This window comes from Cetorhinus maximus, chromosome 18, assembly GCF_964194155.1.
Source record: "Cetorhinus maximus chromosome 18, sCetMax3.hap1.1, whole genome shotgun sequence".
Taxonomy (NCBI): Eukaryota; Metazoa; Chordata; class Chondrichthyes; order Lamniformes; family Cetorhinidae; genus Cetorhinus; species Cetorhinus maximus.
In genome coordinates this window covers 64536241-64553683 of record NC_135896.1, presented here as the reverse complement: position 1 = coordinate 64553683, position 17443 = coordinate 64536241, and the positions used below count along the sequence as shown (strand labels likewise).

The 17443-nt window shown below is 41.1% G+C and overlaps 1 protein-coding gene across 3 annotated transcripts in view; it reads left to right on the top strand.

Moving 5' to 3' along the window:
• Positions 1-17443, top strand: part of srp54 (signal recognition particle 54) — a 48384-nt gene that overhangs the window by 16993 nt on the left and 13948 nt on the right. For all 3 annotated transcript variants that reach the window (XM_078562818.1, XM_078562817.1, XM_078562820.1), the window contains exons 10-13: positions 10207-10307; positions 10390-10476; positions 10556-10629; positions 12362-12470. In XM_078562818.1, coding sequence (XP_078418944.1) covers positions 10207-10307; positions 10390-10476; positions 10556-10629; positions 12362-12470 — 371 coding nt within the window. The remainder of the gene's footprint in view (positions 1-10206; positions 10308-10389; positions 10477-10555; positions 10630-12361; positions 12471-17443) is intronic.

Below are 17443 nucleotides of genomic sequence, written 5' to 3'. Positions count from 1 at the left end.
TACCTGCTAAAAGCCTCTCTTTTCCTTCTCATCGTAACCTGGATATCTCTGGTCATCCATGGTTCTTTGGGCTTGTTACTCCTTTCTATCACCCTAGAGGGAACATGTTGAGCCTGTACCCTCCCCATTTCCTTTTTGAACCCCCCCACACTGTTCCTCTGTAGATTTCCCCACAAGTAACTGATCCCAGTCTACATTGGCCAGATCCTGCCTTATTTTACTAAAATCCACTCTCCCCCAATCCAAACCATTTTTTTGCAACTTGTCGCTTTATTTATTTAAGTTTTTTACAGACCCATGTTCTCATCCTCAAACTGACTGTGAAATTCATCATATTATGATCATGATTCCCCAGAGCATGTACTATGAGATTGTGAGTTTACTTTGAACATTTAAACAGAAATCATGAGTGCTGGAGTTGTGGATATGAAATGGAGCTGCATTACAGTCGCCTCTGGCCATTTCCTAATGCGTATTTCAGATGGAGAAAAACAGCTCCATCAAAAGTGCAACTTTATCATTAAGAAAAATATAAAATGTAATGGATTTTACATAGCTATAGTTAAAGAAGCTGTTATCATGTTGGTGATGTTGTGATACACAAACCCAGCATTGGGATTGAAATACAACAGGAAATCTGATCGAACCAAGATGATGGATAGGAATAATTATTGATTTTAATTACTTTGCATTCTTTACACTTGTCAACTCTGTCATCTCTTTCATGTAGTTGGTGTAATATAACTTGATTTCCGAAAAGGTCTTAAGGTATCACCTAATCGATTTTTGAATAGGGTCAGACCATGTAGAGTCAGGATGAATAACAGAATGGATAACTAGCTGGTTGCAAGAGAAAGGAGAGTGTGATTATAGGGTTGTTATTGAGAGGGACAAAAGTTGGCAAGTGGGGTCCCAAAAGTATCAATGTTGGGGCCACTATTCTAAATTTGTGTTAATGACTTGCACTAAAAATCACTATTTCTAAGGTTGGGTTCCTATGACATGAAAAAAAAATCCAACACTGTTCAAAATTTTATTCTTACTGCTATTTTTTAAAATGGATTTTCTGCTGAGTCAAAAAAGATGGCTGCTACAGGTCACATGACCACAACATTGGCCCTTTGTTCTGTGAGCTACCACCAGGAGTTGTAAGAACAAAATAATTTTTAACTCAACATGTGGAACCTCTCACCTCATTGTGCAGACCCTTTCTATCAACAAAAGTGGAGGAAATGCAGACGATCCGGCTCCCGCAACTGGAACTAACTCAAAAGGGAGAGTTTGAAACTCATTATACCAGAAGAGATGTGAATTACCACCTGTCTCTCTCTTAAAGAGGAACAATGGAGTTCTGTCCAGAAGCGCAGAAATTGATGAACTGCAATTAACCATTAAGGCGACATTTCACTTGATCCAAGCCTCTGGCCTTTTTGGGCAGTTATAACATTGCATCTTTAGCCTCATAGTCTGCTGTTTCACATTCAACTGGTGAACCACCAAGAAGTAGCTCTCTGGGAAAACAACAGCCTGCTTCTTAGGCCTGCCTCTGGAAGATTTCCTATCATTGCCTGCAGAACTGACCAAGTCTTTGGGTACCGACTTCATCTTGCGGTATCGGCACCAACTGTTAAGTGATTCCTACAACTCTGGCCTTCAGCCAACTGAACTCGAACTCCTACATGAAAGAATTCCTCAATGGACTCTGACTCTGGACTCTCAATCACTTGAATTAATATTGATTTCTGTGGTCATTGTACTGTTAATATCTATAGTTATAAAAAAAGGAATTTTGCATTCCCCTTGACTGTGTGCGTACGTCTCTGTGTAGTTGAGTGGCAAGTTAAGGACACTTCTCCCCTGAGTTTTGAATGTGAAAGAAAATAACCTGACTTAATCTTGATGTGAGTTTGCTGTGGATTATTAGTAAATTGGATAACACAAACCATAGGTTTAGGAAAACATGCCACTGCATACTTGTAAAAATATCAAAATACCTTCTGCTTATGGACAGATGGTGCAATTAAGTAAATACTGTTTGCAAATCTCCTGTCTGTAACAGTAAACTTGTGGATGACACCTAATTGACTGGGATAGTCAATACTGAGGAGGGCAGCAACAAAATTAGAAGATGACATCTTCATCAGAATGAAATTTCAACGTCGTGCAAGGTATTCTACTTTAAGAAATTTAGAAAATGAGAATGGAGTAGAAGAGCAGAGGAATATGGGAGTACAAGTTCACAAACCACTAAGTAATGATGCTGGTCAATAAGGCCATTGTAGAAGGAAAACAAATGCTGCTTTATTTCCAGAAGAACAGAAATGGGTAGTAGAGAGGTTATGCTAAATTTGGAGTGTACCTTGGTAAGGTGATGTCTTCGGAGTACTTTTCTGGCTGCCATACAGTAAACTCTTGAGTCAAAATCCAAGGGAACTGCCTTGAAATTCGGTTTTAGCGGAGCTTCATGACGGCTGTCGAGGCCCAATGTGCCACACGAATGCGTTTTTGTAACCACCTGTGCCTACACACAAAAGATGTTTTGCGATAAGCAAACAAGCGGAAAACAGTCGTTTATAAATTATCTATTCAATATTTACACAGTGAAATAAAGGGGTGCAGGGAAGAGACCAGAGACACAAATAAGGATTTATTGTTTCATGTGCGTTTCCTTGGAATTTGATTTCTGCAGTAACTGGGCATTAACGCCTCTTTAGAGGTAAAGAGAATCTTGCTGTCTTCTGAAGACTAGAAATTCTTTTTGGGTGAACGATAGCTGGCCAGGCTTCAGTCAGTGTAAAGCCTTTGTCCATTTAAAAAAAAAAGTAGCCAGGATGAGAGAGACTTATATACACGCGCGCGCACACACACGTGTGTGTGTGTGTGTGTGTGTGTGTGTGTGTGTGTGTGTGTGTGTGTGTGTGTGTGTGTGTGTGTGTGTGTGTGTGTGTGTGTGTGTGTGTGTGTGTGTGTGTGGACACACCCTTGCTTACTCTATCAAAGCTTTAAAATTAATCAACTAACTAACCATCTCCTCTTGACATTCAGTGGCATTACCATTGCTGGAGCAGGTCAGAGGCTGGGTTTTGGTGGCAAGAAGCTCGCCTCCTAACTCCGCAAAGTCTATCAACAAGGCACAAGTCGGGAGTGTGATATCATATTCTCCGCTTGCCTGCATTCGTGCAGCTCCAACAACACTCTGGACGCCATCCAGGACAAAGCATCCCATACGCCACCTTAAACGTATGCTCCCTCGTCTACTGGCACACCATGGCTGCCGTGTGTACAAGATTCAACAACTTGTCAACACACAATCGACAGCACCTCTCAAACCAGTGATCTCTACCACCTAATAGGGCAAGGGCAGTAGGTGCATAGGAACACCACTTCAAGTTTTTCTGCAGTCTCACATTTTACTGACTTGAAAATAATTGCCGTTCTTTCACTGCCAGTGGGTCAAAATTCTGCAACTCCCTAACAGCACCGTGGATGTAACTACACCAGTGTTACAAATACAAAATTTATAAGATTATGTTTTGGCCTGCCTCTTTTTAATTTAGCAGACAATGGACTTAAGGGATTCATGCGACCTATTCTGGATTCTACCCGAGATCAATCTTGGGTGGTTTGGTTGTTAAAGGGAGGCCTAGGTTCTTTTACTGAGAAGGTGCAAGATGTTCATACCTGTAGACAATGGTAAGATCATTTGTGTTGGCTGTGGGAAGACTGAGTGTCCAGGCCTCCACAGGAAGGTTAGAAACGTTGGGTTTTATAAATGGATATACTTGAAACTGTCTTTAATTCAAAGAAAGGAGTTTGGGACCAAGACATTTCCACCTGGGTACGAGGCCCATGTCATTCACATTGCCACGGGGATGAGCTTTAGGATGGAAAAGTGAATAGTCATTGTGATGTTGAATTATCGGTCCCTTAAAGTTGTCTGAGAGGTTCAGGGCTGAATGCAAGAATCTGGAATAGAGTAGAGAGACAGGCAGCCAGCCTTGCACCTGAAGCAGAGAACATACTGTCTTTATTATTAACCATGCAGAAGGCAAGTTGGAGCTTGCGCTTAGACTGAGTTTGAGAGAATTAAACAAGGCTGGAAGCTTCGGCTAGAGGGAGCAATCTCCAGAGTGACCCTCACACTGAGTCATTTCGGGCATTAGAAATGTCCAGGCTGAGAAAGGAAAAAGCAGACCATTGGGAATGGAGAATAGCTTTGGACTGGTTCCGGAAGATTAAAGTATTTACTTAAGGGACGGAGTAAAGTATTATCGTGGTGTACGATTGTTGATCGTTTAAATGTGGGAACCATTTCTATAGTTCAGAGTATAAGTTGCCTGCAAAAATAGTCTTTAGTTTTTTTAGTTTTACTGTAACAGTCTTAAAACTTGAAACCCTGCTGTGTAATCTGTTCAGTTGGTCACTGGAAATTCAAGTATCTTTTTCCCAATTCTTGGCCTCTGCAGGGATTGCACCAGCAGGGAATTCGGCAGTTTGGCAAGGTGTCCCACAACCACCTTCCGAGGACAGATTAGGAATGGGAATAAATGCTGGCCTTGTCAGTGACATCCATGTACCATGAATAAATATTTTTTTTAAAATCAGTATAGAAGAGGAAAACTACAACATCAAGGTCACCAGATTGTAGTAGACCAGATTTTATAAAGAATAAGGAATGGATTTATTGAGGTGAAGAAGGAATTAGCACACGGGACTAGAGATCAACAATAAGATTTTTTTTAAAAAAGTTAGAGTGCTCTCTGTTGTCCAAAAAAAGCTAGACATGAACTTTAGGCCTGCTGTTGCTGCCCACCCCTAATTGCCCTTGAGAAGGTGGTGGTGAGCTGCTACTTTGAACCACTGCAATCCATGTGTTGTAGGAACACCCACAGTGCTGTGCAGAAGAGAATTCCAAGATTTGACTTGGTCACCGTGAAGGAATGCTGATATAGTTCCAAGTCAGGATGGTGTGTGGCTTCGAGGAGAGCTTGCAGGTGGTGTTTGATGTTCACATGCATTTGCTGCCCTTCTCATTTTAGGTGGTAGAGGTCACAGGTTTGGAAGGTGCTGTTGCAGGACCCTTGGTGAGTTGTTGTGTGCATCTTGTACATGTTACACATGCTGCCACAGGGCACAGGAGGTGGAGGTCAGTGAGCAAGTTATTACTGAGTAAGTGCCACTTGATAGCACTATCGACAACACCTTGCACCACTTTACTGATGATCCAGAGTAGACTGATGGGGCAGTAATTGATTGGGTGGGTTTTGTCCTGTTTTTTGTGGACAGACATACCTGGGCAATTTTCCACATTGCTGGGTTGCCAGTGCTGTAACTGTATTGGAATAGCCTGACTTGGAGCATGACTACTCTAGAGCACAAGTTTTCAGTACTATTTCCGGAATATTGGCAGGAATATCATGTAGAGTGAATCTAATTGGCTGAAGACTGGCATCTGTGATGCTAGGGTCATCAGGAGGAGGCCAAGAGGGGTCTTCCACCTGGCACTTCTGGCTGAGGATGTTTGCAAATGCTTCAGCCTTGTCTGTTGCACTGATGTACTGGACTCCCCTATCATTGAGGATGGAGATATTTGTTTAATTGTCCACCACCATTCATTACTGGATGTGGCAGAACTGCAGAGCTTTAGTCTGATACATTGATTGTGAGATTGCTTAGCTCTCTACCAAATGCTGCTTATGCTGTTTGGCATGTAAGTAGTCCTGTGTTATAGCTTCACCAGGTTAACACCTCATTTTTAGGTATGCCTGGTGCTGGCCCTGGCATGCCTTTCTGCATTCTTCATTGAAACAGGGTTGATCCCCTGGCTTGATGGAAATGGTAGAGTGGTGGATATGGCGGGCCATGAGGTTATAGATTGTGGCTGAGTACAATTCTGCTTCTGCTAATGGCCCATAGTGCCTCATGGATGCCCACTTGAGTTGCAAAATCTGTTCAAAATCTATCCCATCTAGCACAGTGATAGTGCCATACAACATCATGGAGGGTATCCTGAGCGTGAAGGCAGGACTTATCTCCGCGAGGACTGTGCAGTAGTCACTGCTACCAGTTCCGTCATGCTCCAATACACCTGTGACAGGTAGATTGATGAAGACGAGTTCAAGTAGTTTTTTTTCCCCCTCTTGTTGGCTTCCTCACCACCTGCAGAAGACCCAGTCGAGCAGCTATGTCCGTTAGGACTCGGCAGTTTGATCAGTAGTGGTGCTACCGAGATACTCTTGGTGATGGACATTGAAGCACTCCAACCTGAGTACATTATGCGTCCTTGCCATCCTCGGTGTTTCAGCTGATGAATCAGTGCTCCTTCATGTTGAACACCACTTGGATGGGCAGGCTGGTGGTGATCAGAAGGTTTCCTTGCCCATGTTTGACCTGATGCCATGATACTTCATGCAGTCTGGAGTCGATGTTTAGGGGCCCCAGGATAATTCTGTTATCTGTATGCGCCGCCACCTCTGGTGGGTCTGTCCACTTGTTGGGATAGTGGGACAGGGCGTACTCGGGGATAGTGGTGCCGGTGTCTGGGACATTGTAAGGTATGATTCCGTGAGTGACTGTCAGGCTGTTGCTTGACTAGTCTATGGGGCAGCTCTCCCAATTTTGGCGCACGCCCCCAGATGTAAGTAAAGAGGACTTTGCAGGATCGACGGGGCTGGGTTTGCTGTTGTCGTTTCTGGTGTGCAAGTCGATGCAAGGTTGTCTGTCAGGGTTGTTTCCTTTTTGACTTTTCTGTAGCAGTTTGATGCAACTGAATAGATTGCTAGGCCATTTGAGAGGGCATTTAAGATTCAATCACATTGCTCTGGGTCAGGAGTCATGTGCAGGCCACACAAGGTAAGGACGGCAGATTTCCTTCCCTAAAGAACATTAGTAAACCAGATGGGTTTTTTTATGATTATTGGCAGTACTTTCATGGTCACCATTACTGAGACTAGGTTTTAAATCCAGATTTATTAATTGAATTTCAATTCCACCAGCTGCCGTGGTTGGATTTGAACCCATGTCCCCAGAGCATTACCTTGGTGCTCTGCATTACTCGTCCAGTGACTTTACTGTTACACCACCACCTCCCCCTAAAAATTAAATTGACATATGGGGCAATGGGTTTGATTTTAAAACTTCACCCATTAGGGATGAATGAGAGAAACGAGGAAGTATAAGGACAGAATCTGAAAGGAAAAAAAATAAGTAGAACACAGTAAAAATATCTTGAATTGTCAGTAAAAAGAGAATTCTGAAGTGTGAGGAGGTCCCCTGAGTGGTCAGGATGAAGAGTGAGTAGAATACATGAAAATTGGTGGTGATATTTAACAGTAATTTGTATTAAAGAAGAAGTATACTGAGAATGAGGTACTTCATGAACTGATTTTCAAGTAGTGAGAGAATGGGAAAAGAAAAATTAAGGAATCTAGCTGAAGGACATCCAAGTTCCAAGGACAACAAAAGCTGCCTGAACACATACCATCAGGGAAATGGTGGCAAGGGGAGGAGAAAAATGCTGGAGGCAGAAGATATATTTTATGATTCTATTGAGAGTGGATCTGTCTTGTGGAATTAGAGAGTGCTTAATGTACTGGCCATTTTCAAAAAAAAGTGGGTGGGTAATCTGTTTAGTTTCATGACAGTTCATTGTGGAAGAAATTTTTTTACATTTTTAATAAAATTACTAGATATTGAGATGAGGAGAAAATAGCTAAAAACATTAGATACAGATTTCAGTAAAGAAGTTTATGCTTGACAAACCTGGTTAGAGTTTTTTCAGGAGATGGAAAATGTTTTTGAAGGGGAAGTGGAGTAAATGTGGAACACTAAACATTCAGAAAGCCTTAGACAAGGTACTATACAAAAATATTGAGTATGGAATTAGGGTAAACTTAAGAGTTGGGTTAAAAGCTGATAAGCAGGGAGAAAACGAGAGGAGTTAGTGTTTCTTGTGTGATTGAAAGTGTGTAGAAGTATCCAATTGGCTTTTGTTCTCAGACTACTGCTATTCCTGGTGTAATAAACGATTTGGTTATTGGGCCTGAGTGACAGGTACCCAAATTTGCAGCTACTAATTGGTGGGATAATAAATAATTCTAAGGAATGAAGGAAGCTGAGAAGATAAATTGATAAGATGGTGGAATGGGTCAAAAGAAGTGGCAGTTGGAATTCAATGTTGCCAAATGTGAGGTTTTACTTTTAATTGATTTTAATTTTTAAAAATTAAAATGTGTAATTACACTTCAAAGGAAAGCTGGCTGATTTTATTTGGGGAGTCATGTTCACAAAACATTGAGGCACCACCTCAGGTTGGTAAAACCATTATTTTAAAAAGCTTTTGGAATATTGGGTTTTATGGCAAGAGGTACAGAATATAAAAGCTGAGTTGTAATGTGAACCGACAGAAAAGCTTCAGCTAGAATATTGTTTGGTTTTGGCCTATGGTTGCTGAGGCAATTGAAAGGAATTGACTCGGATGCTGCCTGATTTAAGAAAAGAAGGGAAAAATTGAGTTGTCTTTAGTGAGAACGGGGAAGATTACTGGGACCATGAAACAATAAAACAGAATAGATGTGAACAGTGTTTCTTGTGATTAAGTAGGGGACATTGATGTAAGCTAAATATAAATATTTAAGACAGAAGTGAGAGAAGCCTTTGCTGTTCAATGCATTATGGGTTTAGTGATTTAAAGAAGAGACCATGTCAAAATGCAATTAATTGAATGGGAATTGATGTAGGAACAGGGCAGGCATGTGGGATTTGAATTAATGCTTGTGTGAAGGATAAACACCGGCATGAACTGGCTGGGCTGACTGGCCTGTTCTATGTTGTAATTTCTATGCAATTCTATTGTTGGTACGTGGGTTTCACATTGCTTTGAAAAAGACTATACAAACACTCCTTTGGATATTATGCTGAAATGGCAATTGGTAGATGTAATGCTTTGTGATGTTTCCATTTATAATGTGCCATATTGAGCTCTAATAAGAACTTCCCAGCATTTATTTTTGAGACTTGACTCTTGTAATTCTGTGGAGTATGCTGATCTTGTGATGAAGCTTCTGCACAAGCTCATCTGCTGTGTGAACTTGCATGTGTCAACATTTAGTTTCTAAATTTTAAACATTAGATATGTTTATGAAGAACTTTTTGGTTGATGACTGGAGGCTGAATTCCCCAGACCTCCTGCTATGATTATTAGCCCTGTCACTCAACTGCCAAATGAGGTTGTGTTGGCGCATGCCATGGAATATCAACAAGTGTAGTCTTCAAGTAAAGCATGATTGAAAGAGACTGGATATTTGAACTCAAGACTGTACATGCAATCAACCCTTATTTTAAAACCCTAGACAAACTTCTGGTTTATAAAACCTTAACTTTGTATTGTCACCAATTTTATCATCAATTTGTGTCAATGCTTTTGAATTATGAAATCCTATGTTTGTGTTTATAATGATAAACAGCATGTGCAAGTTTCTCACCTTGTTGCGACACAATCTGGCTGCCAAGTAGCTTTTCCCCACAAATTATTGAAAATGCTTCGGAAATTCTTATCTGCTCTTTTTCCCTCAGTAACTGAAAGCTATGTCCAAAGATTTAACAAAAACCATGAATTCAAAAACGCAATTTCTGACGAACATGTTTTGAATTTATCAATTGAATTGTCTTCTAACTTTTAGCTCCTTCAGTAAAGTTTTACTTGAAGGACTCTGACTCTCCCAAAACTCTAGGCTTGAATTTAATAATTTTCCCCCAATCTGTGAGGGTATGAGCTTAATTTGGATTGTATATTATTTGAATAATATGGGCCGGTGCACTTATTACTCTAGGACTGTTAATGCAGTTCAAGTGTTGGAATATATTTCTTCAACTTTTAGCATTTCCCTTCTTCAAAAAGTGAAGAAAAGCTAGAGGACAAATGTTAAAGATGTTTGAAGTATTTTTTGAGAAAAGCTGTGTGTGTGGGGGAAGAATGCATACTAATTAAACTTGTAGCTTCTGTTTTGTAAACCGCAGCAAATATGGAGTGTATCTCCTTATTCTAGTTTAGTTGATTTTTCAGGCAAAAACACTGGTTGAATTTTGAAGTAAATGTAAGTTTTCTAATTATTTTACTTTGTTTTGTTGACAAAATGTAAACTCTCTGACACCTGCGAGGGACGGAGTTTACACCAACATGACCTAAAGTTTCATATTTTGTTACAGAGTGGCTGCCACCAAAAGTCCAATAATTTTTATTGGTACTGGAGAACACATAGATGATTTTGAACCATTCAAAACACAGCCCTTCATTAGCAAACTTCTTGGTATGTTTTCCAATAAATTTTTTTGTGTACATATTTGTAAATAATGTATCATTCACTAAAACTTCAGCTTTCTATATTCCAGGTATGGGTGATATTGAAGGTTTAATAGACAAGGTAAATGAGCTGAAACTGGATGACAATGAAGAATTAATAGACAAGCTTAAACATGGTAAGCATTAACTTAAAATGTCGGGAGGGCAAAGGAGAATGTGACACAAAGATTTAATAGCTTGCTATTCGTTTCTTAGGCCAATTTACACTCCGGGATATGTATGAACAGTTTCAAAACATTATGAAGATGGGACCTTTCAGTCAGATAATGGTGCGTTTTAAAATATTTTCTATCCTGCAACTAGGTGAAGTGAAATCTGGTGTAATTTGTTCAACAAGCGTTCTTATTTTTAAAAATCTTAAGATGGGATAAATGATACATACATAGATGTTTATTATAAACACAGAAACTAGGAGCAGGAGTCGGCCATTTGGCCCTTTGAGCCTACTCCGCCATTCATTATGATCATGGCTGATCATCCAACTCAATAGCCTGCTCCCGCTTTCTCCCCATATCCTTTGATCCCTTTCGCCCCAAGAGCTATATCTAACTCTTTCTTGAAAACATACAATGTTTTGGCCTCAACTACTTTCTGTGGTAGCAAATTCCACAGGCTCACCACTCTCTGGGTGTTGAAATTTCTCCCCATCTAGTTCTAATTGGTCTACCCCATATCCTCAGACTGTGACCCCTGGCTTTGAAATCCCCCACCATCAGGAACATCCTTCCTGCATCTACCCTGTCTAGTCATGTTAGAATTTTATAGGTTTCTGAGATTCTCATTCTTCTGAATTCCAATTAATATAATCCTAACCGACTCAATCTCTCCTCATGTCAGTCCTGCCATCCCAGGAATCAGTCTGGTAAACTTTCGCTGCACTCCCTCTACAGCAAGAGCATCCTCCCTCAGATAAGGAGACCAAAACTGCACACACTCTTCCAGGTGTGGCCTCATCAAGGCCCTGTATAATTGCAGCAAGACATCTCTGCTCCTGTACTCAAATCCTCTCGCTATGAGGGCCAACCTACCATTTGCCGCCTTTACCGCCTGCTGCACCTGCATGCTTACCTTCAGCGACTGGTGTACGAGGACACCCAGGTCTTGTTGTACATTCCCCTCTCTCAATTTATAGCCATTCAGATAATCTGCCTTCCTGTTTTTGCTACCAAAGTGGATGACCTCACGTTTATCCACATTATACTGCATCTGCCGTGCATTTTCCCACTCTCTCAGCTTGTCCAAATCACACTGAAGCATCTCTGCATCCTCCTCACAGCTCAGCCTCCCACCCAGCTTTGTGTCATTTGCAAATTTGGAGATATTACATTTAGTTCCCTCATCTAAATCATTAATATATATTGTGAATAGCTGGGGTCCCAGCACCGATCCCTGCAGTACTCCACTAGTTACTGCCTGCCATTTGGAAAAAGACCCATTTATTCCTACTCTCTGTTTCCTGCCTGCCAACCAGTTTTCTATCCATCTTAATACACTACCCTCAATCCCATGCGCTTTAATTTTACAAGCTAATCTCTTAAGATAATCTTTTGACCTTCTGAAAGTCCAAATAAACCACATCCACTGGCTCCCCCTCATCAACTCTACTAGTTACACCCTCGAAAAATTCCAGTAGATTTGTCAAGCATGATTTCCCTTTTGTAAATCCATGCTGACTCTGTCCAATTCGGCCACTGTTTTCCAAGTGCTCAGCTATTAAATCTTTTATAACGGACTCTAGAATTTTCCCCACTACCGACGTCAGGCTGACTGGTTGAAAATTCCCTGTTTTCTCTCTACCTCCCTTTTAAAATAGACGTATGAATAAGTTTTAAATTGTAAAGGCATTGCCTTGAGTAATTGCATGTCTGTCTTTATTACTTTTGTCATTTGGTCCTGTTGCAAATATTAATGTCCCTAAATTTTTTTGAAGCACTCAAGTACACTTTTTCCCCGTAATCAATTTGTTCCCCATGTTTAATACCAACTATGCCTCTGTTTTAGGGTATGATCCCTGGCTTTGGAACTGATTTCATGAGCAAAGGCAATGAACAAGAATCAATGGCGAGGCTAAAGAAATTGATGACCATCATGGACAGTATGAATGACCAAGGTATTTTGGTATCACTTTGTGTGCTGTACTTCAAATATTTGTACGGATTTGTGTATGAAAATGAACATATGATGGTTACTGCAAATGTTAACAAAAACTGAGCATCTTTTGGTTTCCATTTTATTTATTTTGAACTCTTTCTTCAGCCTTAATCATCCTTGAGCTTTCAAACTACTGCCCCTATCTCCAACCTCCTCCTCTTGTTTTAGGATCTCCTTTCTCTGTTTCTGTCACCCACTATTCGATTCCTTCAAGTCCAACTTCCACTCTTGTAGCACTAAACAGCCCAAGCCAAAGTCACAAATGACATCCTCTGTTACTGTGCGTCCTTGGCGCGTTATCCCTCTTCGACTTGTCCGTTTTGGTTGACTATGGCATCCTTTTGTCCTCTCCTCCATCATCTCCAAAGAACTGTGTGCTTCTGTATATTGCCTGCTTTTGGATAGCAAGTATGCAGCAATCACCCTCCAAAACTTATCACTTCCAATATAGGCTTGCTTGGTTTCTCTTCCTTATCTATGTACGTACAGCGTCATGATGATGATGATAGGCTTTTCACCTTTAAGTTGCCCACCCAGCTCCAGTTCTGCACCACTTGTTCAACCCCTGCAGTTGCCTCCATATTGTCAATGATGGCATTCTGCTGAACACTGAGCTGAGCTTCAAATTTCCCATTAATCAGTAAGATACTTTCACTTCAGCAATATTTATTCCTGTGTCTCTACTTGAACTGCATCATCACAAAATCCTTGTGCACCTTTTGTTACCTCCAGACTCAAGTATAACTTCCCAACCTGCGAACCAAGATTTTGAGAGCACTCCTAATCTCTCCCATCTTGGTTCAGCATGTTTTCTTTCGTGTAGATTTTCCAATTGTTTTGGAACATGCCTTTACACTCGACAATACTTTTCTTTTTGCAATACTTTAATGTTTAAAAAAAAGATTTTTGTTGAAAAAACTGAAGGTGTTTGTAAAATCTGAGTATCTGGAAATTGGGAGGCTAATCAAACTATACTACATTGTCAATATAGGGCATTTAGCCCCTAAACCCTATTCTACCATTGTTGCATCATGGTTGATCTGCCACTCAACATTATGTTTCCCTCTTGACCTATGTCTTGATACCCTTACCTAGCACAAAATTTCAAGATTAAAAGTTTTAATTGGCCCAACATAAATAATGGGTGCTATCTAAAAATGTATTTGGTATCCATAAAGGATAAAAGTGTATGTATAATTAAGTAAGCTAGTGAACAAGAAGTGAGAGATATTATAAATCTGAAAGAGGACTTTTACAGAGGCAAAGAGCAGGGGAAATATAAAGAATAGCAAAGGGATACAGGGTAATTACTAAGAGCTGCAAAAAGCTATGCAAGAAAAGGATTGTTAGGGATATCTAGGACAACACTAAATGTGTTTACAAATACTTATTTTTTAAAAAAATGACCAAGGATAATGTGGGCTCCCAAATGGCAAATGCAGGTGATACTGTTACTGGGGAATAAAGGAAATGGCAGACTTGCTTAAAAAAAAACAGGAAATGCTGGCAATGCCAGGCCAGTTAGCACTGATGGAGAGAGAAACAGTTAATGTTTCAATTATATGATCTTGTGTCAAAACTTAGGAGTTTATAACTGTATAACAGTTTATAATCAAGTACAAAATCAGGGGAAAGGGGGAGGGAGATGAGGAAAATCACAGTGGTGAAAGGCAAGAATGATTAAATGAAGGGTTGATGGTGTAAGGCAAATGGAACAAGTAGAGAAACAAAAGTTGAGTCTACAAGAGCTGTAAATGGCAACATAGGAACCATTACCACCACCTGCCATCCCCCCGAAAATGGAAGCAGCAGTTTTCACCTGAAATTATTGAATTCAGTGTTGTCTGGAAAACTCTGAGGTGTCTAACCGAAACATGAGCTGCTGTTCGTCGGCATCATTGGAACAATGCAGGAGGCCAAAGGCTGAGATTGGAGTGGGATGGAGAATTCGTATGGCAAGCAACTGGAAGTTTGGGGTCAAACTTGTGGCTTAAACAGAAGTGTCCTGCAAATTGGTCACCCAATCTTGTGTTTGCTCTCCCCAGTATAAAGGAGACTGTGCCAGAACGCCACATACTCCCCACTTGCCTGGATGAGTGCTGCTCCCATAACACTACAGAAACTTGACACCGTCCAGGACAAAACAGCCTGCTTGATTGGCACCACATCCACAAACATTCACCCCCTCCACCACCGACGCACAGTAGTAGCAGTGTGTACCATCTGCAAAATGAACTGCAGGAATTTACCAAGGCTCCTTCAACAGCACCTTCCAAACCCACAACCACCACCATCTAGAAGGACAATGGCAGCAGATAGATGGGAACACCACCACCTGGAAGCTCCCCTCCAAGTCACTCATCGTCCTGAATTGGAAATATATCACCGTTTCTTCACTATCATTGGGTCAAAATCCTGGAACGCCCTTTCTAACAGCACTGTGGATGTACCTACACCACTGGACTGCAGCCGTTCACCACTTTCTCCAAGGGCAATTAGGGATGGGCAATAAATGCTGGCCCAGCCAGCGAAGCCCACATCCCATGAATGAATTAAAAAAAATTAATTTGTAAGTACTAGCCAAATTGCTGTTTCATCTGAGGAAGAAAAGAAGAATTTCCTGTGCTTTCATGGGAAGATGCTGTGGGAAGGGGAATTGAGTATTCCAGCTGGTGGAAGAGTGGATCAGGGTGTCACAGTTGTAACTGTACCTTTGATTTGCTGAGAGGGGAGCGGTGATGTGTTTGGTGAGGGCGCCACACACATTGAAAGTAGATATTGGTGGTGCGCAACACGCAATGGGCCTCTTAAGTGTCCTGTCAACCATAGTGGAAGGAAATCTTTGGTTGAAGAAAAGGGAAGGCCTGCTGGAAGTATTGGAATGGAAGGTGGTATCATCGAAAGAATGTGACTTGAAGTGAGGAGAATGGAATATAGCCCTTACAGGAAGCAGAATAGGAGAAATATAATCAATGTAGCTGTGAAAGTTGGTAGGCTTGTAGTAAATATTGGTTGCAGCTGACCCCCAAATTAGAGATAGAAGTCGAAGTGAAGGGAAGAGGTGAAGATGGAGATGAAGGTAAGCCAAGTGTGAAAATTGGAAGCCAAATTGATGAAATTTTCCAGTTTGTGGCAAGAGCAGGAAGAGACATGAATGCATGTATTTGGGGGTCCAAGCTGTCCTAGTAAGAAATACTGGTGTCTTTGCAGTGGTATTCATAGAGAATGAGCTTTATACACCAGGGATACAAGGAAAACTCAAAATCAAGCAGCAGGAGGAATTAACTAGATTTATTTATTTTTAAATGGTGTTTAAGTAATGTTAGTTCAAGTAGATAAATCTTCAGGACCTGATGGGTTTCCACCAGCGAGGAGTAGAAATTGTTGATGCAATAGCTGTGATCTTCCAAAACACACTCGTGACTCAGAAATTGTCTCCTTTGATTGGAAAACTGTCAATGTCACTCCGTTTGTTCGGGAAACATGGGAGAATTAAACTATTACAGGCCTATTATTGGCAAAGTTATTAGGGACAGTGTGACCAAGAATGTGGCTCTCTCTGATCAGCTGGTTTATCCATCGAGGATTTATAAAGTATAAGTCACGTCTGTTGAGCCTAGTGAAATTTGAGGTAACTGATGTAGAAAAGGGAATGTCCATGGACATTATTTATATGGGTTTCCAGAAAACATTCAACAAGCTTCCACATAAGGGACTGTTGATAAAAATGAGTTGTTGTTTTCAATTCAATGCACTACTGGTTTGGAAAGAGAATTGGTGAGGAGGCAATGGACTGGGAGTAATGATAATAGGGAAATGCTCTACTTGGCAGGATGTACCTAGCAGTGTACCTCCAGGATCTGCAATGATATTGATATATAGCTGACCTTTTATCTAAGTTGAATGATGACAGGAAGTTAAGTGGCACAATAAGTAGTGCAGATGGGAGCACAAAGTTGCAAAGGGCCATTGATAGATTTAGGTGAATGGGCAGAACTGTGGCAGCTGGCGTTCAATGTTGGGGGCAGTCTGAGATCATCTACTTTGGACCTAAAGAAGGATAACTGGTTAAATTGATACCACTATTCCCAGCCACAATGTCGATGACTCGGTAATTCCCATGTAAATCACAATTGGGAACCACTCTATTGTAAGGGACTGGGGTTGATTTTACATGCATTATTACGCATTCCACACGCTGCAGTTTACTGGCAAAATCACTCTGCTTTTATTGGGAGAAGTTGCCATCATTTTTTCCCCCCCTCTAGTTCCTAGAGACACTCTTTTTCAGTCCATGCTTTTAGATTGTTGTAACGCATTGTTTCAAATCGGCTCTTTGCTGAGTGCACTTGTTATCTGTGAAATATATTGGGCCATAACTTTCATGGAGTAGCAATCGCAGTCTGATTGCTCTGCTCCTGATTACTTAGATTGAATTGCAGTCGCACCTTTTTGCTTGACCTTCCTACTCAGCTGGGTGAGAAAGGTACATTGCAGTGGGTTCCCGAGGTCTCATGTCGAGTGCACGAACTGAGGGTAAGGATGACATGCCATCTTTTTTACTCACTAGCTAGGTGTGTCGGAGTCGTGGGGAGGGGGTAGTCAGGGGATCATGTGTGGAGTCAAGGGGCTGTTAGTATTATAGTTACTCAAGAGTTAGAAATGGTTTTATTTCTTCTTATATTCCCTGGGTAATTATTCCTGTAAGACAGCCAGAATCATCCGAAGACTGCGATTTAAGTTGGAGTGTAGGGCAATTGCTGTGCAATCCTTACGTGGGGGATTCCAGGGGGAGACCCTCAGCACATCTTTGGGGTACCTCTCTGGTATGACTGCCCAGAGATCGGAAGTTAAGGGCCCGTATGGTTTGCCATAAGTCCCACCCTGCCTCTAAATTGTCGGCTCATGCAATGCAACTCATTGGCTAATTCT